At 41.2% G+C, this 24,144-nt stretch overlaps 1 protein-coding gene across 3 annotated transcripts in view; it reads right to left on the bottom strand.

The window, feature by feature from the left end:
• LOC134640850 (protocadherin-1-like) overlaps positions 1-24,144 on the bottom strand; it is a 216,601-nt gene that overhangs the window by 83,498 nt on the left and 108,959 nt on the right. For 2 of the 3 annotated variants that reach the window (XM_063492881.1, XM_063492890.1), the window contains exon 4: positions 20,990-21,209. In XM_063492881.1, coding sequence (XP_063348951.1) covers positions 20,990-21,209 — 220 coding nt within the window. Of the gene's footprint in view, positions 1-20,979; positions 21,210-24,144 lie in introns of all 3 variants that reach the window. The other variant, XM_063492899.1, reaches the window with a different exon arrangement.

The raw sequence follows: 24,144 nt of genomic DNA, 5'->3' as shown, positions 1-24,144 counted from the left end.
TTTGTTAGGCGGCAACTTTTCTAGATTTGATGAGAAGTGATGCAGAGAATCTTTCAGCAGCTGCTGTAGAGTAACAGAGCGAGAAAGGAAGCGGGCATCATTTTGTATCTGTAAAATATTATATTTCAAAGATATGTAAAAATATATATGCTTAGTACTCTGTAAGACGTACAAGGTTTGATAAAGTCATGTGGGTAGCAGGTTATGGTCAAACAAAGTAAAGCTGGAGACAACAGTGGGTCTGACAGTGTTACTGATGAATGAATGTTCCCAATAAAAAGACAAAATATTTGTTGATGTTGACACCGAGGGGAGGTCGGCGCTTTGCGTCCGGCTCCTCCTCCTCCTGCTGTGTTGTAAGTAGGATGGGAGAAAACCTTATTAACTTTGGAAGGATCCTTATGTTAATACCTTCCAAATAAGTGGATTAGCAGGGGGTCAGCATAGATTAGCCATCGGTTTTTGTTCAGTCCTGATGTCTCTCCTTCTTGAAACCCCATGATCTGAGCAAAATCCTGCAAAATAAAGGCTCGGGGCCAATTGGGGCCCAGACGTCACTGGGCTGTTGACTTCCTGGATGGCGAAGGGGGCAGACCTAAAAGAAAAGCCCTCTCTTATGTTTGTCACAGATCTTGTCCAATTACCTTCATCGCTTTTCTTTGCGGTGACCTCCCTCTGCTCTTTGTCTGCTCTCATCTCCTTCCCTCCCTCACAATAAAACAGGAACATCAAAGCTTGTGTTGCTGTGACAACAGGCCCACATGAACCCCATCCAGACCTCCTTTCCCGCTGCCCTCTGTTCACACTGGCTTCCCTAATTGGCTGGATCAGCCAGTGGACTCTGATCCCCTTTCGGCAGCAGCACAGAGCGGTGACTTGGCAGATGAATATGAATTAAGGCCCTTGTACGTCCCCTCTTTCATGGCTGCTCTGCTTCATCTCAGGGTCGAGCCGCCATGATGTGAGGTGGGATGGAAGGTGCAATTTCATGATGATGAGAGTGGGGCAGAAAGAGGTTCGGGTCACGCTGTGGGGTCAAACGGCTCCTTGTGACATCAGAGAAATGACCAGAACAGAAAGACTCGCTTGATTTGGATCTTGCACAGAATGTTCTGAGCAGACGGATGCTTCATTCATTTTGTGAACCAGGGAAGTGCAAGTGGTTGGTCACCTATGTATCTTTTCTAAAAAAAAAACTTACTTTGCTGTGCTGAATAACAGATGCGTCGTGGCCCTTCAAAGTCACCTTTTGAACAATTCATTTTAGTTTTAACCCTGTGCAAGCAGGAAAGCTGCTTATCTTTGCAAGTTCTCAGTCATCCAGGCCACGGTAGTCTTAAGTGCTTAAGTTGAAGGCATCAGGGCTGGGGTGACAGTTCTTCAAAGCCCCTCACATGAGAGGTGAAACATCTTCATGAACATAACACATCCAGCTGCCTTCAATGTAACATTCAAGAAAGCTTCTTGAAAAAAAGCAACAAAAAGGTGGCTCACCTTTGGTCTTGTATTTTCTAGGTCGTGTATGGTTGTGTACATATACATGTACACACAGTCTGTTTGATATTTAATGTTTGCTGCAAGCAGAGTTTCCTTGAAGAGCCAATTAGGTTCTAGAGAAGTGAAATAATGAAGCTCTAGCTGCACTTGCATGCTTGCTGTTGTTCTGTGCGCATAAGCATTTCATTGTGTACATAAAATTCCCATCACACTGCTTAACATCTGAGAACATGTACTGTTACATTTCTAAGAACTATCACTAACAGCCTTTCACAGAAACATCCCATTGTTATCTGACTGATGATGGTTTTGCTGGCTGAAACTGATGACTATCAACATGCAGCAGATTTTATCTGTAGCTAGCAAGTGCAATATAAGTACTCCTGACACTTTAGTGTTTCCTGCACACTCATTTTAAAACAAGGCTGAAGCCAACAACAGCTTTTGACATCTACCACGTCCAGTAGGACAGAAGATATGGGTCTGTTGTTGTTCAGTGTTGCTGTTCCTTGGTTAATTTCTTATGTTTCGTCTTGTTTGTGAGATAACCTGCAGCAATGAACCTTTTCATGTGTTGTAACATATTTTCAGGGCTCATCTCAAACCTGCAAATTTGGAAAATGGCCTCTTGTGTCTACATTGGATCTCTTTGTGGCAGTAGGCCTTTGCTAGTCCTTGGTGTTTCTTTAGAACAGGGGTCTCGAACTCCAGACCTCGAGGGCGGGTGACGTGCAGGTTTTAGATCTCACCAAGGGTCAACACACCTGAATCAAATGATTAGTTCATTACCAGGCCTTTTGAGAACTTCAAGACATGTTGAGGAGGTAATTTAGTCATTTAAATCAGCTGTGTTGGATCAAGGACACATCTAAAACCTGCAGGACACCGGCCCTCGAGGCCTGGAGTTCGAGACCCCTGCTTTAGAACATTGCCTGCTGTGCCTTATATTCTAGTTAAATTAAATGTATAGCTCCTATGTGATAAATAACACTGATGAAACATACATAAGGCCTCAGTCACAGTAGTGTAAAAATAGGACAGCGACCTCCGTATGACCAAGAAAACACAGTAGTTGTGCTGAATTGTTTTTTGTTGTCTGGGGCCGACTGCTAGTAGTTACAGCAATCCGCTGGTCACCCAGAGGTTGAGCAATGCTCCATGCAGGGACGGAGGCATGCTGTCCCCTTTGTTTCCATTTCATCAGACTTTCTATGTGAAAATGATTCAGCTCTGAAAATTGTTTTACAGCCTCATGGACTGCAATCCAGAACTACAAGTTCTGTGAATCTTTGGTCATGTTAGGGATGATCTTTTCATCCATGAGTGTGGCTGCTCCTCTCTATTGGCCCATCACAGCAGGTGCACCATCAGCTGTGTGTGCAACATTTCCTATGAGACATCCTCACAGCAAGGCTTTCTAACTCGAACTGAGACAGCAATCGCAGTGAATAACACTAATTCAGTTTCACAGCAGAAAAACTCAGAGATGCGTACATTTACGCATCTTTATTAACGCATGGATGGTTTGTGATATGACAGCATAATGTGTTGTGTTCTTCTACACGGTGTAAATGTCAGCTATTACACATAGGTTTCAGATGTATATGGAGGAACAGTTTACAGTAAAGCAACTCTCTGCGTAAATCCTGCGCTCCACCTGAGCCTCAGTTCTCAGGACCCAACGTACTTCCAGCAGGATTCATCTTTATGTCATAAACATATTGATTCTTCTTCAGCCTTCTCTCATTTATCTAAACTACCACGATTTTGTCAAACATGCATAACACCTGCACACTATGTTATAAATGAGAAATTTTCTTCATTTAGATCTGGTCCAATATGTGTTTGAGAGAATCGTATCTGATGTGTGGATCCTGTGCAGTCGGCCGGTGGCAGCACTGCCCCTGGCTCCGATACAGCACCACACATCTGATGTAGACACAAACAGATTTGCATCATATTTGCAACAGAGAGCAACAGATTTGAGAATTATCACTGCATTATCACAAAAAGGTTGCATGCAATTACCCACTTCACCCAGTCCAATCGAAACTTGACAGCCAACTGATTCCATCTTATTTCCGTTTTATTGCCACGTTGATGCACCAAAGTCAAGTTTGAAGGCAGCAGCTGACTGAAAGGTCTCAGACCTGGTCTCCATCTTTGAAGCGAACATGTCAAAAACAAAGAAATCATTTTTCCATTGCCTAACATATAGCATGCATGAGATACCGCCATGCTAGGTGTTAAGGCTGAATCTGAAACAGCATGACAGTAAAAAAAGAAAAGAAAAAAGACATCTACTGCACACTGTGCATCACTGTTTGTGATGCAGTACTTATTGTTTTGAAAATCTCCAGTGAAGAAGAGAAGCATATAACTATAATTTACTGTAGGGCTTCACAATTACTGCCACACAGCAGTAGCACTTTCACAGCGGTGAGGATAACAAAGGTTGGTGTTTATTTGGAAGAATAACTGACATGTAAATCTGCCAGCAGGGAAGATTCCTCTCCAGCTGTCCTATATCTGACTGGGGAGAAAACAAATGTGCAGGTTTAAACTTTAGCTTTAGGTCAGGAAAACTGTGAGAAACTGGCAGACTAATCAGCAGATGTGCATTAAATACTCGGTTGATAAATGTAAAAGAGCAAAGAATTATATGGACTAGACTGTGTGAGTTTAAATGTTTCTCCAAACCACAGGGCTTAAATGTTTTACATGATGCTGTCTGGCACTGTTTACATCAAGATTAATATCCAGGCTCAGGTTTCTGGAATATCCAGAGAAGCTTCCTACAAGTGAAGACTAATCGGTTAGCAAGACATGTCCACCCTAAAGAGTTTTTAATGTTACAAATGTGGCTCTCTTTTAAATTTACTCTGGTAACTTATGCCAAGCAGCTCTCACATAATCGGATCTTTAGCAGGTTATGTTCAGAGTTTGGTTTAAAATTTGGCTAGAAGCAATACACCTCACCTTGGAGAACATATGTTGCAGGTATTTGCATGCAATCAGGGTTGGGGGGGATGCTCGAGTTTGCCCAGCTATCAGGGTACACTTTGGACAGGTTGGGTCCATCACAGGCCTAGAGTGGCTGAGAAAGTAATAAATCGGGACACCACTGGCTGCAGATGATAAAAACCTTAATATAGACTCATGTGCATGTTACTGCACACTTACAAAGACCTTTGAGTTATATGCTGTCCTGCTTCTAACTGTTTTAGCTGGGAGTGCGTGGTCAAGGCAAAAGGGCACATATTAATCACAGTCCACAATCGCAATCACAATTCTCCCAAAAGATTTCGCTCAACTCAAGAGCGCATGATTAATCGTGTATTTTTTGCTTGATGCAAATCCTGTCACTGTAACCTGAAGCTCTAAGCATAACCATCTAAACTCTTCGGATCCTGTTTTTCACTCTAATTTTATTTGGAAATTCTGACCAGAAGATTTGATTCATTCATTTGATTCAAAAGACAACAATTTCTCCTTTTAAAAGGGTTAGTGATGGGCATTATCCTCACTATGGAGCAGTCAGTCACAATCACTTTTCTTAGTTAGATGTGAAGTGGGGAATTTTTAATGCACAGTGCTACACCTGTAACTGACTTGGCAGAGCATGCACCCCATGGCCTGAAAGCTGAACTTCTTCCTGCAGCCGCTTGTGTTTGAGTCCTCCGCAGGGCATTCGCTCCATATCGTTCTCCCCCTCCTTCTCCAGCTTCCTGTCTACTTTTCTCTATCACTGTCAAAGTGCTCTACAAATGCAATTATTAGTCTTTCTTCCTTCTAATTCATTTTCATTTCATTCATTCTCTGAATCACTGCCCACATCACATCTTGCAGGGATTCAGATACGTCTGGTTTTGTGTTCACTTACAGGAAAACAACAGAGCCATCAGAGCTCTGCAGGTGGGATTAAGAAACATCTTCATTTGGAAGAGCCATAGACTCAAGGACCTGTCCTTGTTGTGTGACTGGACTTTGAAAAATAACTTTTCTCTTACATCCACATATATTTGTTCTAATGAGCACGATAAGAGAAAATCAAATGGATAGTATAAATGTGTGTTACTACTGACTGGGTATAACTACATATGAATCAAACCACAACTTTTGGTGATGGACGCAAACCCAAAAAGCCCACAAACAAGACTCCAAGCTACAGAGAGCCTCTGTTTAGGACCACCAGCACTAAATGGCAAGATCGTCACATGAAATCAGCAGCAAATGTTACTCTGTCTTAATGTGCATTGCTCAGTACTAATAATTTGTAATAGTCTGACGTCACTTTTAAAGAGCTGCTGGGTGACTGAAATGGGAAGTTGTGTTGAAGAGCAAACTTCCAACTTACCTGTTGGTCTACATTCTGACCCTCACCTGCTGTCATGAGCTTTGGGATGGAAACTGATTTAATAAGACTGAATATAAGCCTCCTCTGTATGGTGCCTGGGTACATCCTTAGAGACAGGCTGAGGAACTCAAACACTGGGTTCAGGCATCTGATCAGAATTATGCATCATATATGGCCTTAAAAGACCTTGAAATACCCTAGACAGAGCTGGGATATGTTGCTGAGGAGAGGAACATCTGGACTACCTGACTGCTGCTACTGACCTGGCATGTATTGGCTGGATAGCTGGATGGCTGGGTGGTTGAAGTAAAAGTACTGGCACACTAAGAGTACTGGCACACTAATGCTGTTATTTTTGTTTTTTTAATATTCTTAGACTTTTTCTCTAAATAAAAACATGTTATCTTTTTTTTGAAAACTAAACATACATGTAGATACAACTCTATGATTTCCATATGAAATCAAACAATGAAGCTAACAGCAACAAGTGTAAGATAAAGCACTGACACTTCAGTCTTAATTATATGCAGGCATCATATTAGTGTAAACGTATTCTCTGAAAAGCCCTGACATTGACCCTGTCTGCAATCCGTTAGTCCTGTTAATTCAGAGGGACTGGTAGGACTCATCAATCAGGAGCACGTTGAGCGGCAGGTCAGGAAATGCTCAGCTACGTTCCTGGTTTCATCGTTAATGGGAAACAATATCGGTTTAAGAGAGCGGGTCCACTCTGTGATTTGCCTCTAAGCTGCTCATTAATTACTGAGAGCATTAATCTGCGGGGCTTAATAGGCGATCAAGGGGCTGTAACGTGAAGCAGCAGCATGTGACCGGCACACACCTTAAGCCTCTGTTAATCTATGAGCCGAGAGCCCGCCTCCACCCATTTAATTCAGAGAAGTTTTCAGTTAAAAGACAAATTGACTGGGTGATGGCACAAGCTTAGAGAGGCCCGTGGCTGGCAACCAAGTAAATTCACTTTAATACTTTCAATCAGTTGGCCTGTTTAAGTTGGGCCCCTGCCCACAACTCAGAGTGTTGTGAGTTGAACTTTTAAATTGAACTTTTGATTCCACCTGATTCTTTTGAACTTTAGCACCAGGTGCTAAAAATTGGTACGTGACATAAACCATGCAATCGTTCCTGAATTACATTTGACCGATCTCCCCTTCAAGGCAATCCTGTCCTGAAACTCTGGAACCTTTGGCACAGCTGCTAGAAGCCCTTTTCTGTCTGCTTGCACTTCTGTGATTTAACCTCTGAACTTTGATCTCTGGATAAGTGTGAGTTCTAAGTGATGTATCACGTCAGGATTTTTTTCTTTTTTTTTTCTTCATAATATTCACAAGGTTGTGCGCTGTGAAAACATCGTATTACAACTGTGGCACCAACACAATCTCCCCTCACCACAAGCCCTAGTCTGGCACTTTGTCCTTCTCGACACAGTAAAAATCATAAATTAAATATATACATATATATATATATATATATATTTTTTTTTTTTTAAACGGATTGCACCATTTCCTGCATCTTTAGATTTCCGCCAAGCGGTCCTACCAAGTTAAACTTATGTCAAGCTTCAACCAATGGGAGAGAAGTAAATTGTTTCATACTGGGGCGGGGCTTAAGGATTCAGGAACTATAATAATTGTATTTGTGTTACTTTCAGGCAGGTCTTGCCTTTCAGTTTATCTTAGTTCCTTCACAGAGTTTCTGAAAATCTGTTTTACTGCTGAGGGTTTTCAAAAAATAGCATAGAAAGTTTATTATTGTTGTCTCTGCCTGAAAGTATTTGTGAGGTTAATTCGGTACTAATGGCTAACCCTGTAAAGCACTGTTTCCATGGCGATCAGTTCCCACTGGGGGTCAGGACATCAGAAAAACAAAGTTAGATACATCAGGGACATGCAGTGTGTTTACCTGGTGCACTCTCCCCCATTAACACTCTGACATCACCTTGCCACACACAAAACTTTAGTCAGCCTCTGTTCATTAGTTCCCATGATGCAACACTAACCTAGCAACCAGACCTGTGGCTAACTCCCCTGCTGCTTCCACGCTCTCATTGGATAGGTTCCCAGGGGTCATGGCCCAGCGCTGCCCTCCCTGCCGACTGGCCATCTGTCTTGGAGACGCCGCCTTGAAGCAAGCAGAACCCACCAGGAGCAGCTGCCGGCACTAACGGAGGTGGTTAACCAGAGCCAGGACACGGCGGGAGGCGGCTTTAGCGGAGCCGCTTTTAGCTCGCTTGGAGCTGAAGCAGGCAGTCGCATCCTGTTCAGAGTGGACGGTCGAGCAGTGACTTTGATCTCTGAGATAATCTCATAGGTGTCAGCTTCTGAGATGCCGAGTTCAGTGCAAATATGACAGTAATATCACTGCTACTCTGTGGAAATTACATGATGAAGATAAAAATATGCAGCTATGAATGTTCACAAAAACAAGAAAGCTGAAAAAGCTGCAGCAGAGCCGCATAGTTAAATAAATCCACAGGGAATGCAACTGTACTAAGGTTAGGCCTCAAGCTCAGTGTACAAATGATGGCTTACACAAAAGTAAGAAGACATCTATTCAATTCAGTTTTATTTATATAAATTAGAACAACAGTCAATTCAAGCTGCTTTGTAAGGTAAAGAATCTACAACAGAAGTAAGAAAACCACAACAGTCAAACAACATCCGAACCTCAAACATACATGTGAGCTATTCAGCCTCAGTAACGTGTCTAAACTAAACTTTCGAAATGATCATTTTAGGCATTTATTTCTTCTTGAATATTGTGGATATTATTATTTCAAATATTGTTTAATATTATGGCAGTTTTTCCTTAAAACATTTACTAATACCTGTCAGAACAACCTGGACTTCATATGACCTAATCTACAAAAACAGAACTAATAACGGACATTAAAATATAATAAAACTCAACAATTTGTAATTAGAAACATTTCTAGAAGACAGAAAACTATAATGATTCATTATTGAACGCCTGAAAACTCTATTCATTTCTCCATTTTTTGTTTTTTTTTTTTTCTTCTGCAGGAAGGGCTTTCATATTTCAGGTGCTTTTATATTTCACGCCAATAAAGAAAACTCAGGCTGACAGAAAGGACAGTTTGACAGTTTATTCAAGCTGCAGTTTAAGAGCGAAGAAACTCAAACTCTGAAGAGAATACAGAGCAGTTCACTGTGCTGAATATTCATGATTATAGCAGTACACGTGGCTTCTAAAGCTACTATTTGTTAAAGGTTACATGTCAGCAAATAAACCAATAACTGAGGTAGAGACACTTAAGAAAAATGTGAACAGTTCACCTTCAGAAGACAGAAGCCTATTGTTCATTCAAGGCTCCGTATTCACTGTTATCTGGGAGATAAGCACAGAGTTATTGTGTGCCCATAAATGTATAAACCTGACAGAAAAATGTTAAAGAAAACAAAGTGGTGCTTGTTCTGTTGCAATATTAACACTGATTATGCACAGATATCAAACACACACACAAGATTTGCATATATGTGTTTGTGTACCGTTTTGACTTTGATTAAATAAGTCATCAAGTAACTTCTTCTTCTTCTTCTTTATAAGTATTTGAAACTTGCTGAAATCCTCTAATCTTCTCTATGTCTTACATGAACTTTCGGTCATACTGGTAATGCCCACAATGTCCCAGAAACTAGTCGCAGTAACATCTAGTTAGGACCTGTTAATATACTCTGAATTACCCTGTAGTTGTTACTGTTAACCCCAGAACCTTTAAGTACCTGCACTGCATATAACAAAAGTTGTATTGTATGTATTTAAGAAAAGTTACTTCCAGTAGGTCTGTAAGGTCATCTACTTCCATAGATGACCCTAAACACTACAACTGCGTTATTAATGTAGTTATGAATTGCATGTGCTAAGACTAAGTGTTGAATATAATGTTTGTTTCCTCCATTTGCATGCTAATCATGGTACAGTGCTGATTTAAAGTCTTCCTAGGGAAGCACGTTAGCGTGACAGCCATGATATTGTTAACAATATTCTCTCCTTCTTCCTAAAAGATACTGTAAATCCACTGGGTCTATTTAAGTCACTCTTAACAACCATCCTCAGTGACACCTGGAACCTTTTGAAGGATCTCAAGTTCCTTATGAGTAACCTTTAAAAGTCTGCCTCATTTACTGTGCATACCTAAAACTGTCATGGATCTGTACTTCCTAAAAGCTTATGTGCCGTCTGAAACTCCAAGAAGGTTTAAATTACACCCGTGTAACCACACCACAACACAAACTAAGAACTCTTTCATAGAAAACCACCTAAATCACCCTAAATGTGACAGAAAATGCTTTACATATCTGCTAACTGTAATTCACAATAAGTCAGACCTCTCTAGTGCCTTTAACAACTTTAAGAGACAGATTTCAGTTGCCTCTGGCTGACTTTCAGAACCCGCTCTTCCAGCAGTCTTTAGTATTCATATATGAAATATCTGGAAGGTCACTGAGACTTCAGCACAAAACCGATATTCTCTGTGACCTCAAGTATGTAGTTGTTGTTGAGCTTTGCTTCTCCTATGAAAACAGCTGAAATCAGGACTATAGAACCTCTATAAAACTATGTGCACATCTGTAACGTTGACCCTTAAAAGCAATTCAGCAATAGCTTTTTTATTATTGATAAATGTACCTGTGATACTTTGGGACTTTTTATTACATTTTGAGTTAACACTGAGGCATTTGAGTGATTCACTGAAGCTACTCTGAAGGATTTTAATAAACACATGAGCCCTGCAACCTTTAAGCAACTCCTACTGACAGCGTAAATTATATCAGGAACATTTTTCCCCCACAAACATCTAACTGCTATTTTAAGTCTCTAAAACATTCTTCATACTTTAGCATTAAGGCCAGATTTATAATTCTCTCAGTGACCCAAACCTTTACAGCCCCCCCCCCAAAAGAAATCACAAAGACCCCTAAAATCTTTAAAATGATGCCTAAAAATCCTGCTGTGTTTTCAGTGACGACCAAAACCTTTTTAGTTACTTCTCAAACATTTTAAACCACAACTGGAACCTTTATAAGTAACCCTAAAACATCCCAACGACCCCTGAAATCTATACAAAGAGGTCTGGCGGTTCCAAATTTGGCACAAAAGTACTGGTTCAGTCGACATGGTGGGAGCACATACGCACAAAGAGGCAGTATCTATATCTCACTACAACACCGGCAAAATAATCCAATCATGGACACAGTGTGCGTGTGCTGCAGCTCTCAGCATCCTTGCTGTTGTACATCAGTCGAATGCTGGCCGAGCTCCGATTTACAGCTACTGCCAAACACAAACACACACTCACAAACACACACACACATAAACACACACCTTCTTGTGTAGTGTACAGCGGCCACCCCAGATAAGCTCAAATAAACAACAGACCTGGAAAAATAAATCCGCCCCCCCCTCTCCCTCCCTTATTCCCTCCCTGGGGACAAGAGAGGGCATCCAACGAATGCTGCCTGTTACTATAAAGCTTCTTGACATCGCATCACAAACACACACACACGCACACACACACACACAAAACACACTCTGCGATACAAACAAGAAACAGAATGGGAGGTATAGTTCCACAGGGAGGGATCACCTCTTCTATCGCTCCACACACTCCTTTTATCTACCGGCTAATGAGGAGCAGATATATACACACACAAACACGCACACATTTAGAAACCGACAAACACACACACGCATATGCACTCAAGAAGCTACATGAATACACACACCTCCTCAGGACCATGGTTTCATCAGTGAGTGTCCCACTTCTAAACTATGGACCGCTGCTTACATCATTATGTACTCCTCTGGATGTGCCTGTGTGTGTGCATGTGTGTGTGTGTGCACGTGTGCTGTGCATATGTGCTCTGTACATGTGCGCGTGGTGTTCATCGCAGAAAGGCTTTGAACGTGCAGTCTCTTTCCTCAGTATGGAGTGCTGTAACACTACATGCTTTAATGAGTGTGCGCATGTAGAGAAAGTAAAGTTGTGTGTTTGTGGATACAACAGCATCTCTATGATTAGCCAGTAAGTGGGTTTTTTGCAAAGTAAGCAGTTGCTAAAACAGTAAATGAGCTGCCGTTGTGTACGCCGACACTACAAATACACAATGATCTGTGTAAAAACTTTTTTTCCCCTCCTGAAGGATTGCCGTAGCCTCCTCACTAATCCACCGAACCATCTTAATGAATTCTTAATGTCTTAAACCCTAAACAACCCTCCTCTTATTAATCCCACCACAGCACCATAAAACCTCAGAACACGAGTTCTGGAACATCCTCCATGATTCAATGACTTACGTCCTAAAACCTCTATTTAACAGTATGGATGCGCTCTATATGGACACAGCTTCCATGACTGAAAAGTGCAGCCAGTGCAATCTTGCATCCTGCATTCTTTTTCATGGCCAGCAGGGGACCAATGCTGTCATTAAAACAATACATCGGGTTGTATAGAAAACTATAACAAAAAGGCCATACTGCTGATAGTTTCTGATTAGTTTATGTCCTCAATAACCATTTTTAAGTCTAAATGAATGCAGCACAATGTATGATGGATATTTTCTATTTTATTATTATGTAAATAATCAGAATAACATTCATCTCTTTAAAAATATCCCTGCACAGCTTGGGAATTAATAATTTCACATTGGTTGAAAAGTTAGATACAACATTTCATTGGACTATATTTAACAATGGTACCCTTTTTTGGTATTTTACAGGGTTTTGTGATCTGCAGAAGGGACTGACATCACTTTCTCTCCTGTTATGGGTGAAATGTAAACCTCTCAGAGGTTTGCATGGATGATGTTAAAGGGTACTGGGATTATAGTGCTTCTGTCAAGGGAAATTCCAGAGTTTCCAACATTACGTGAACAGAGAGTAGAGAGCACTGTTTCACAGGAACAGGACACAGCTCATGGCACCTCAGTGACCCTTAGAAACTCCTGAGTGATCCAAGAAGTCCAATGACTGAACCTTGAAGCCTCTTTAATGGGTCATGGACATCCTAAATGACTCCTAAAGCGCCTCTAGTGAGCACTTGAATCTAAAACTTTAACCTGACTCCATGATCCCCCCAGCCCCTCAACCTCTGAGCCTTAATCAAAACATCCTGCCACCTCCTCAAGAAACCCACCCAAACCTCCAAGAAACCTGTAGAGCGGTCTCTTAAACTTTGTGTACTTGTTTTTTTAATTGTGGCTATTTTCTTTACGGTATCATTTTTTACTTTTACTTTAATCCTACCATCGGTTTCAAAATAGTGATCCTAGTTCCCCGTTTTTATATTCACAAAGAGCTTAAACTGAAGAGTTTATTTTTGTTGGAGAAGTGCTCTGAGCTGCTGAACACTGAGTACTGATGCAAATCTCTGGACCTTTGGACATAAAGACTTCACAAGTTTGAGAAGAAACTAAAAATAATGTGCATTTCCAGAGACTACTGTTCTGTCCTGGGAGTTTCTGACAGACTTGTGGAGGACTGTTGGCCCCCTCATCATTACCCACTGGAGAGATGATGGAGGAGGAAGAATGAGGAGGAGGAGGAGGTGGGTAGAAAAGAAGGGAATGAAGATTCCTGAGAGCAGAGGCCTCTTGTAGGAGGGCAGGAGGAGGGAGGGGGAGACAAATGGAGGCGATAAGCTTCACTAAGGCGAACACATGAACTCTTCTACTCACCTCCATTTCTTTAAACCTAAACTATTTTATCAATTTTACATTAAGGATACTTTTCTTAAATCACACTTAGTCACTCTGTGATTGCTTTTAAAGCTGTTTTAGAATGAAAATCCATTAAATCCATTCGGTACACAGAAGAATATGCAAAACTAAAACTGACAGGTAATATCAGGGTTTTTGTTCACATTAAAGATTTGTTAAGATTTTCAAAGGTGTAAACGGTGTGTGCAAAAACATGCTTCATAAATAAATAATAAAGTACAGACTAGTAAGCAGTGCTACAACAATGCTGACAGCAAATACTGTATGTTGTGTAGCGCTGTGAGGACTCGGTCTTTGTATTTTCATTTATTCTGCATTTGGTGTTTTGCTAATTAGTTTTCCAATTTCTTCTGTCTGTTTTATCATTTACGGTAAAGCACTTAATGTCAGTGCCAAACTAAATCATCACTTGTTTTTCTCACATTTAAAAACGCTTATTTACTTACAGTATCACTGCTGCAGGAGCACACAGTTTAGGTTTATCAAAGTTTGATTTGGTGTAAGATGCGCAAATCGTCCACAGAGGTTTACAAGACTGTGCTGTCCTTTTTACCCTTTTATCAGAGTGACTTTAAAGTGTCATCTGATCTAAGATGCACTCTGTAACCAGTTAACAGTTGCAAACAGCCAAACGTCAAGATCTCACTTTTATTATCTGGTTTTAAGTCATTTCTGTGTGTGTTCACACACAAAAAAAGGAAGAGGAAACAGCAACAGTTTGCAAACACTTCTGCAGATTACTCACCAATCTGTTCAGGTTTGCATATATTACTGGAATTGAAATAATAAACGAAGCTTGAGCAGAAGTCTGACTTTGGCATGTTTAACTCGGCTAAACACGCCGGTGCACACCGCGTGTCGGTGCTTTGTGCCCACATCCCATGAAGAGATTCCCATATTTGTATAGAAATGATCTCTCCCCGTGAGCTCAGACTGATCTAACTCACAACACGTGTGTTAACAGAAGTGGAGCGGAGCAGCTGAAGTCACCCTGCATACTGAACATTTTCTGTGTTTTCACTGTTTTATCTGGAAATCAAACTGGTGGCTGATTAAGAGCCAAGATAGAAAACCTCGCTAACATTCGCTCTCTCTCTCATGTGTGTTGTGCAGCGATTACTACAGCTCTCAGACTGATGCAATCAGCAGCTAAAGAGGTTGAGTGTGTGTGTGTGTGTGTGTGTGTGTGTGTGTGTGTGTGTGTGTGTGTGTGTGTGTGTGTGTGTGTAAGTACCCAAATACAGAACGTTTGCATGTGGTTTCATCTAGAGAGATGAATGCACCACACACACACTTCATAAATCACCTTTTTATCCGGCAATATCAGTGTCAGGCAGCAGATTCCTCTCTCTCCATCTCGCTCTCACTTTGTACTTTTCTCCTCAGCTTTTTTTTATGCTTTTCTTTCCTCTATCTCCACCTTTTTATCTCTTACCTCCGCTCTCTCTCTCGCTCTCCACTTCTCACCACAAACACATACATGCAATCAAATCCCGCAAACTGCACCCTCTTCCCTTCCCCTCTGCTGTTCACTCAGTTTGCTTTTTCTCCTCTTTCCATTCGTCCATCACACATAGGAAGTGGGTGCATTAGCAGAGCAAAGACGGCCTGATGGAATTAACGTCCATTATCTGACCATTTACAGGACGGAGAGCAGGATTAAAGAGGAAGAGGAGGACTGAAATGATTGAGATCTCACCACATCGGGCGGCGTTTCTGCTCTCAGCTCTGCAGAACAAACCACAGTCTGTTTGAAAGCATGTTTGTGTTGTCTGTGGGGTCGTTTGGTCACAGCAGGAAAGAGGCAGGGCAAGTGTGATAGGATGAGGTACTTGCTTACTTATCGCTTGTGGTGATAACGAGTCTAAAATTATTTTTATCATTGTCCTGCAACGCTATTAAAAGACTTCAGGCAGTATTCTGTCAAGTTTGCCTCTTGGTGTTTTTGGTCTTTTTTGACTTTTTTTCAGTTGCCATTTACATGCTCATCGAGAAAAATCAATGATGTTTAAAGACATTTTAAAGATGTTTCAACTACATTAAAAAAGAGCTCTGTATGTGTTTTAAATCAGAAAAGCAGAGAAACCAAGAGATACATGTTTTTTCTTTTTCCAATTTGATGATAAATGGAAAAAAATGCAGATAAAAACAGTGAAACGTACTGAGCGTGTACGAGGTTCAATTCTATTTTATTTATATAGTGCCAAATCACAGTAACTGTTGCCTCATGGTGATTTATACTGCAAGGTAAAGACCCTAAAATAATACAGAGAAAACCCAAACAACACCCTATGAGCAAGCATTTGGCAACAGTGGGAAGGAAAAAACCCCTTTTAACAGGAAGAAACCTCCAGCAGAACCAGGCTCAGGGAGGAGCGGCCATCTGCCGTAACCGGTTGGGGAGAGAGAAGGAAGACGTTTATGTTAAATACAGCCAGAGATTAATAATAACTAATAATTAAATGCGAATAAACAAATACAGTTAAAAAGGTGAGTGAAGGTGCATCATGGTAATCAGCCTAAAGCTATTGCAGATTCAGGGTCACCTGATCCAGCCCTAACTACCCTAATTTGACTTTATCAAAAAGGAAAGTTTAAAGCCTAATCTTAACCCTGGAGAACCCATGGGGTCAGAGCCGACCCCATTGGTTTTCTAGGGAAACCATGGGGTCAAATTTGACCCCATGGGTTCTCCAGGGTTAAAAGCAGAGATTGTGTCTGTTTTCCAAATCCAAACTGGGAGCTAGTTCCACAGGAGAGGGGCCTGAAAGCTGAAGGCTCTGCCTCCCAAGTTCAGTGAACTGTTACTGACCCGTGTTTACTGTGGCCCGTTGTGCTTTATCCAAGACATACTTGAGCATGATGTGTCACCGGTGACCTCTGGGATGTTAGAGGTTAACATTCTGGTGCAGAATGACCACAGCTCACAGGGAACAGATGGTCTACTGTGAGCCCAGTCCTGGATGAACAGTGTCATATGTCATGAGTATCCAGTTTATATGCGGATTAAGTCCAGATTATATTACTATATGTGGATAATCCATCTACAAAGACAAGAGGAAAAGGAACCAAGATCCATTAAAGACAGGCTGCAATCCCTCAGAGCCATCGTGGCCATGCGTGATGTAAGAGCCACTCTTTACTATGTGCTGTGGAGCGATGCTTCTATGCAGAATCCATGCTTGAATTCAACTAGTTCTATATAGACAGAGGATATGTTTGATGTTTCTGTAATCTGCTATAAGAGCAATGTATTTGTATAAGCACAAGAGACAGTTAACTAACAAGGGTAAAAGAACTGTAATCAAATGATACAAAACGCTGAAAAGAAAACACGTTTGAGAGCAGACAGTCGTTTCCTCCAGCTTTCCATCAATCTGTCTGAAGCACTTGAGATGTGACCGATCAGCAATCAGCCACACAGCTGACTGATCGATAGAGTCTGCAGGAAAACAGCAGGACACATCAAAACAGCCTGCTAAGGACACAGAACAAAGTGTACGGCCCGGCGCCAATGCTCAGTCACTTCCTCAAAAACATAATCTGGAAAACACGCGCTGGCAGTTGGTCTAATTATTGCTAGATTATCTATTTAATGTTGAACCTTAATTACGTCCAGCTGCATATGATATACAGAGTCTGCGTTTTGAATCTGTGGTGCGCTAATTCCCGCAGACAAAAATCGCTGGAATTTTGAACGGAGATTTGCTGGACAAAGCCGAGCGAGGGGATGATCTACTCACAGATGGAAAGATAAGAAAAAAAGAAGGATTTTGTCCAAATAAATGATCAGTATGGAGCTCGGCTTATCGTAGCAACGGAGGCTGAAGTTTTAGAATCAGGCTGAGAGAAACAGAGCGAGAGTAAAGTGTATCTGTAGTGGTGTGTTAATCCTCTGTAATCTGTTGGCCTCTCTGCTAGAGCAGCGCACACACTCAGACACACTTCCTCAGGAAAATACCTGCAGCTAAAACATGTTTGACCATCAAAGTGGAAGATTGTACAACACCATCATCCCCTCGCACACTGCAACTCACACACAACATCGCCCTGACCTCATTCCTCTGTGTACGAGCAGATACAGAGCCACTTACACACTCTCCTGCTCTCTATCGCTATCTCTCTCTCTCACACACACACACACGCATACACACACACTGGGTGGCAGTAGCCTGTGGGCGTGCAAGCAGCTGTGAATAATTGTGTTTACAGATGGTATATGTACGACCTGTGGGTTGAGAGAGAGAAAGAGCCAGAGTTGGTCTTCTCGCCCTCACAAAAGCAGACAGGGATGGCATTTAAACTGAACCTCACTCTCCCCCCCTCCTCTCTCTCTCTCCCCGCTTTTTATTCCTTGCCAGTTTCAAACATTTCACCTGAGTTAGCTTAATTGGCACAAGTGTTAACGAGGCGTTGAGAGCCCGAGCAGAACAATGAACGGTGACATAAGTTTAAAAAAAAGATGGTGGTGTGTTTAAATGTGTGACTAATGAATAATTTGGGTCTATAAAATGAAGCACTTTATTTATACCTGAGGGAAACTGGGCTTTAAACACTAAAAACCAACAGTTACTGTGTATCATGATCTCAGTGAAATATAGGACTGAAGCACGGAGCAAAAATCAGATGGGAATTAGATTCTCAGCAGCAAAGATGTGTAATTATTTCTCAGGAAAACCTCAGAATGCTGTTATTCTATTTAATCTTTTGGCATTTTTTTACTTCATATGGATAAACAAGTTTTTTTCCTTGAATCTTTCTATTTTTTAATGCATGGATTGGTTTATGTTATTGAACCTAAATGAGATTTTTCCAATATACAGTAGAAACACAGGGCTGTGGATAATAAATGTGCATAATTTTATGTAATTGACTGGTTTTATGGCCATACTAAAGTAGCTGCACCCAAAATACAGTATTGTACAGAGCTAATGAGAATAATCACCCCCGGCCTGCAGGTGAAGTCAGAATCAGCTCATCCAAACATGAAGTCACTTTTTCCATCCTCCTTTACTTTTTCTGCTCACCATTTATCGCTTTGGCCTGCGTCTGACGGGTAATTTGTCCCTCGGCATGTATCAAACACGGCGAAGTGTGGTGCTCTAATAGGTGCAGGAGGAATGATTAAGAATTGTGTTGATTTTTAATGCCTACTATGACTAGCTGCCATGTTATGAGCAATGCCACTGCTTGTTGCTGGATTATAACACAGTTAAAGCATAAAAGACTCATTCAGCATGTTCAGAAAGTCGTGCTGAATTTTTTCACAACTGCCATAATGAGCGGCTACAGCTAAAGCTAACATCACTGGTACACGTAAAATATACATCATTTGAATTTATGATGGTTTACAAGTCAAATAATTAAATAAATTAGAACATTTTGAAAAAGAAAAACTCTCAGGTTTGAACATAAGTATTAGTACCCACATACAAACTTGAAGTAAATGGAAAAAAAAATAAAGCAACACATGATTTATATATAAATCTGAGATGAGTCAATGTGCTAACATCATGGTAATACAAGCTAAAAGAGGCTAATATTGGGAACTATTTAGCATTTAGTGCTAACAGGGCACATCAAGTCTGTTTACAGTCATCAGTATCAAGGTAGCGCCTTAACTAACTGCTTCAAGAGTTGATGTTTGGATGGACCACTGTGATCCCACCCATTGGATTATGCATAAACCAGTGAGCATGAGTTCCATATTGAACATGCGTAGCCTGGATAATCCTCAATTCTGGGACATGGAATTATCAAAATTTTTAAATGGACTAATTGTTTTATTAAATATGATCCGAAATGAGGAAAAGTAAAGACAAGAAAGTATCTAATAAGGTCAGGGTCATACACCCCTCAAACTGGTCTATGGACTGGAAGTCTTTTTGCAAACAGAGATACCATCCCCTGATGGCCACTGCACAGAAATTGCCTTCATTTTTCAGACCTGAAAGTTACAACACTTTACACCAACTACTGTCAAGTGATGCACTTACCTGAATTTGCTGTGTAGGACTGTGACTGACGTGCAAGCTGCTGCTATTTCTATAATGCTTGGAAGTTGTAATACTGAATTTAACAACAGTTTAACACATGCATGGTGCTAAATCTGCAATTTTTAGCTAGCTAACAGTAGAATAACAGCAGGTGTTGATGATGCATCCTCCCTCCCTGTCTCCCACACAACTAAGATGTGACCATGCTAGGTAAGTGCTTCACACTCTGCTGGCGCTTTGACGGTTCAGAGTTCTCCGTCACAAAAAGCACTCCGTGTAGTTGCACTCGGTAATGCGAACATACTCGTGCACTAAAAATAACGAGTGTAAGTGTGGAAGTAGATCAGTTGAGACAACATATAAATGCTGCTTCATTTGTTTCTACCTGTCAGTATTATCAAGTTATTTTTATAGCTCTGTTTAGAGTTTCTATGTCAAAGGTACAAATCTTACAGTCAACACGGTGATGCTGTGGTAATAATGTGGGTCACAATGTGCCAAGTTTACGTTTAGCTGTTAGCATATTACAAGTTAACATAATCCATCCAGCGTTACTTTTCATACCTGATGTTATTCGATTTTGTGATTATGTAATATGCTTACCATTATGTAGAATAGTATGATCCCCTTATTTATCACTTATAATATTTTATCGTGCTTTACAAGTTACGATAAAAACACTACAGCACATCGTGTTCAGCTGGAGGAACGCTAACATCGTTAGCTTCAGTAAACAGTCTACAGCTAACAGGCTCAGACTGATACACTCACAACCTGTGAGGACTATAAAGATATTCAGAGCTGGTTTTCTGTAAAAGATAAACAAGGGACGACATATATATGTATATAAAAAGAAAAATCAACATGCTAACATGATGACAGGTTGACAAAATGCTAACTAGTGAAGTCAGAGAGCAGAATATTGTGTTAGCTATTCCCTGTTAGCCTCCCTCTGCGGATCTATAAATGCAGCTGATAGAGGGTTGGACTCGGTATGATTTACATAATTGGGATGTTAATTCGTTAAGCCGTGGGACTTGATTATGTTGCATATTGATTGTGTTGTGCTGCTGTGAGGTCACACACCTCTTTAACGAAGGTATGCGCAGCGCAGGGAATTGTGGGAATTTGATTAAATATATTCGCCGTTAACATTCCTGCTGACATGCCGCGTTTTGACACACAGGGCAAGCGAGGTGTGTGTAATGAAAACAGTTATAATGTGTGTGAAACCCAGCGGTGCTGATATGCTTTTAGTCGTGCGCCTGTGTGTGTATATATATATATATGTGCAAATGTGCCTCTGCTTCCCTCTGGGTTGATGGATGGATGGAGGAGGTGAAAAGAGGAGTAGAGGGAGGGGAAACTCCACCTGGTCTTACCGTTCTCCGGGTGCTCCATCTCGCCAATGCTGCCGTCAGGTGTGGTCCGCTCGTAGTGGTCCTCCGGCAGAGCCAGAGGCCCGATCCGCGGCCCCGACGATGACTTGGAGCTGGGGGTCTCCGACTCCTCCAAGCCACTGTCGTAATAGCTGTGCTGGGATGCGTCCTGCAGATCCTGGGCCTGATTGGCCGTAGAGAAGGTCACTCGACGGTGGGGCAGCTGTGATTGGATGACAGAGGGAAAGCGACAGGGTTAGTTTCGTTTCTGAAACATTTAAGGTGAATCACTTTGAGTTATTGTTGTTTATCTGTTTGATCTGATGCAGCTTAAATGATTAGAGACATCAAATAGAAGCTGGACTGTAAAAATAACCTTAAAACAGTCATTTGCTCTATTCTCACTTCAGGTTCCACTTTGATTCTGCACCTCACACTTGTCAGCTTTCATCTCATCACATTTTAAATCTTTGAATCATCTCTTCTCAGCGATGTTATCTGCAACTGGCCTTTTAACAAAGAACAATTGAAGAGATTAAAGTGTTTCCAGTTTATTGCACTCAGTAACGTCACATAAATTCAGCAGCCGCAGTCAATAAAGATTTTAACAGATATGAACTTTTTCATATCTGTCTTTTCTGTTCTGTGCTGCTGTCGGCTGCTCCAGAAGAAACAATGTGTTGGTCTGCACCGCGCCAAGCCAAAGTTCTCAGTTTCTACTAAATGGTTTATTTTTTCTGACAACAATGCAAAAGAAAGTAATTCGCTTTGATTATTGAAATAACAAACTAGCAAGTAATTTCTAGAATGTGCAATAAAATCACCGAATTCCACCACACAACACTCGGTCTAGACTGTGGATGTTGCTAAAAGGCTACGTTCACATCATTCCTCCACAAAAGCCAAAGTCAGAAGCAATTTCAGACAAGTGCTTTTCCAGTGAATAACTTTGAGATTCTCACAGACCGACTGCCATTAACCCAAACATCTCTGCTTTCACGCTCGGTGAAAATGTGTCCAGTTCTTTTTTGGCCATTGCAGTTAAGGTGGCAGTGCAGTGAGTGCAGCAAATAAACCGGCTCCTGGAGTCATCTACAGAAAAGGCAGATGGAATAGAGAGATGTACAGGAGCAGGGCACAAACCCGAGTCAACCTCTGAAGAAATATGAAATACTGAAACAATCAGGATGCTACAAAGATCTTATTAAAATATAGGCTGCAAGTATACAAGACTGATTATTTAAAATATGTGGGTTACGTTTCATTCCGCACATTATTAAACCTAAATAAAATAAATGGTTTCCTTTGCTTTGTTATGCATTTTCTACTCGCGCGTCCTCAAGTTTCCTTCCACTGACTGGCGTCTGTAATGAGACATCAGTATTAATAAAAGCAGCAGGCTGAACACACACTTAACTGCTCCATTTACTGTGTGTTTTCTGGGGGTGGAAGGTAACTGTCTGACTTGTGCGTTTGATGGTTTTGTAATTAAAATACAATTAGCCTCCCTATAGCGCTGTGGGGACGCTTGCCACCACTCACACACAAACACACATTGTGCAAATACACCGAGTGCTGCCAAACAAACCGTCCTAATTCAAAAAGGCACACAATGAACGGTCAAACATTTCAATCACACGCACCTGACCAGCCAGGCTGATAAAAAGCAACATCCCTGGCTTGGCACATACTCTGTCACCATGGCAACTGGCCCCTATCAGGACCCTGAACCAGTAAAACCAGCAGATCCGTGCTCATCACGCCGAAACAGTTTTTTTAAAACCTTTATCTCTACTTTTTTAAGCAGCTTTTTTTCCCCTTGCAGATGCTGACAGGTTCACTGCCTTACTTTAGACTGACAAACTGTCCTCCCTTCCAGTTTCAAACCAGTAACCAAGTGGCGACCAGACTGCATCTTAATCCTGCCAATCGCACTTTTAATTTCCGTCTTAGTTGAGAGACTTTAGCTCACCAGCCACTTTCTCTGCTGTTTGAATTCTAAATAGTATGAGTGGCTCCACTACAAGGATTTGAAAATGTGTGTAATTGTTCAGCAGGCAGGTAAAAGCGGCTGAATTAATGTCAGAATGATGGAAAATGTTCAAAACTCAACCCGCAGTGGAGCTGTCCTTTAAACTGTGTGGCCACAGTGTGCTGTCAAGGCATCAAAAGCCCCAGATCCCTGGTGCTTCAGGCGACAGGCTCCTCTCCAGGTAAACACATTCAAATACTCAGTAATAACCGGACTCGCTGCAGATCTGTACAGTCACACTGGCTGTCTTTTTTCCCAATATAATCCCTGAAATGGTGGAGCTCAGTGAGGCTGCTATTTGTAAAGCCAAATTCTACCTAAAAATGTCACCATATCCATTTTTGGTTTCTCTGCATCTTCTCAGTTTTATTCACCCTGCCACAAGGAAGACTTCCTATGAGATTATTTGATTTTTGGGTTTTCGTGATGGTGGTATGAACCCAGAGAATAAAAATAATCTCCTAACCTTATGTTGATGTCACTCTGACTTCAGTAATATAGACTTAAATAGGTCTTGAGGGGTTCTTTTACTCCCATCTGAATTACCAACCGTACCGACATCACTGACAAGACAAAACTTTTCTCTAACCCAGCAGTCCCCAACCCTCGGGCCATGGACCGGTACTGGTCCGCGAGTCGTTTTGTACCGGGTCACGAGAGTTGAGGCTCGGATGTGAAATTGATTGTTTTCAGGGTTTTTATCGTTTTTTATCGTTATTTTTTAATTGTTTTTATCGTTAACTCGGTTTCCCTGGGTCTTCTCCCTTGTGTTATGAATAAATCTTCTTTTTTTGGTACCGGTATTGGTTTTATTTTGTTGTATTTATCCGCTACACCTTAAAGGCCGTAAACTGGTCGGACATAAACTGGTCCATGGCGCAAAAAAGCTTGGGGACCACTGCTCTAACCTATTCCATAGCCCAGTTTGGGGGCTGAGCTACATTTCATTAGACTCCAAATACCCTAAAGATTATAACTGGGATGTGTTAGCTATAGAGTAAACTCTTAAAACAACAATAACGTCAGCAAAAGCACTGATGTAATTGATTTCAGCCGAGGATCGTGTATATACAGTACTGTCTTGAGCCACCCATCATGTCTTTATATTTTGCTTCCAAAGAGCCAA

Source organism: Pelmatolapia mariae, linkage group LG2 (genome assembly GCF_036321145.2).
Source record: "Pelmatolapia mariae isolate MD_Pm_ZW linkage group LG2, Pm_UMD_F_2, whole genome shotgun sequence".
NCBI classification, from domain to species: Eukaryota; Metazoa; Chordata; class Actinopteri; order Cichliformes; family Cichlidae; genus Pelmatolapia; species Pelmatolapia mariae.
This window is presented reverse-complemented; position numbering and strand designations above follow the sequence as displayed.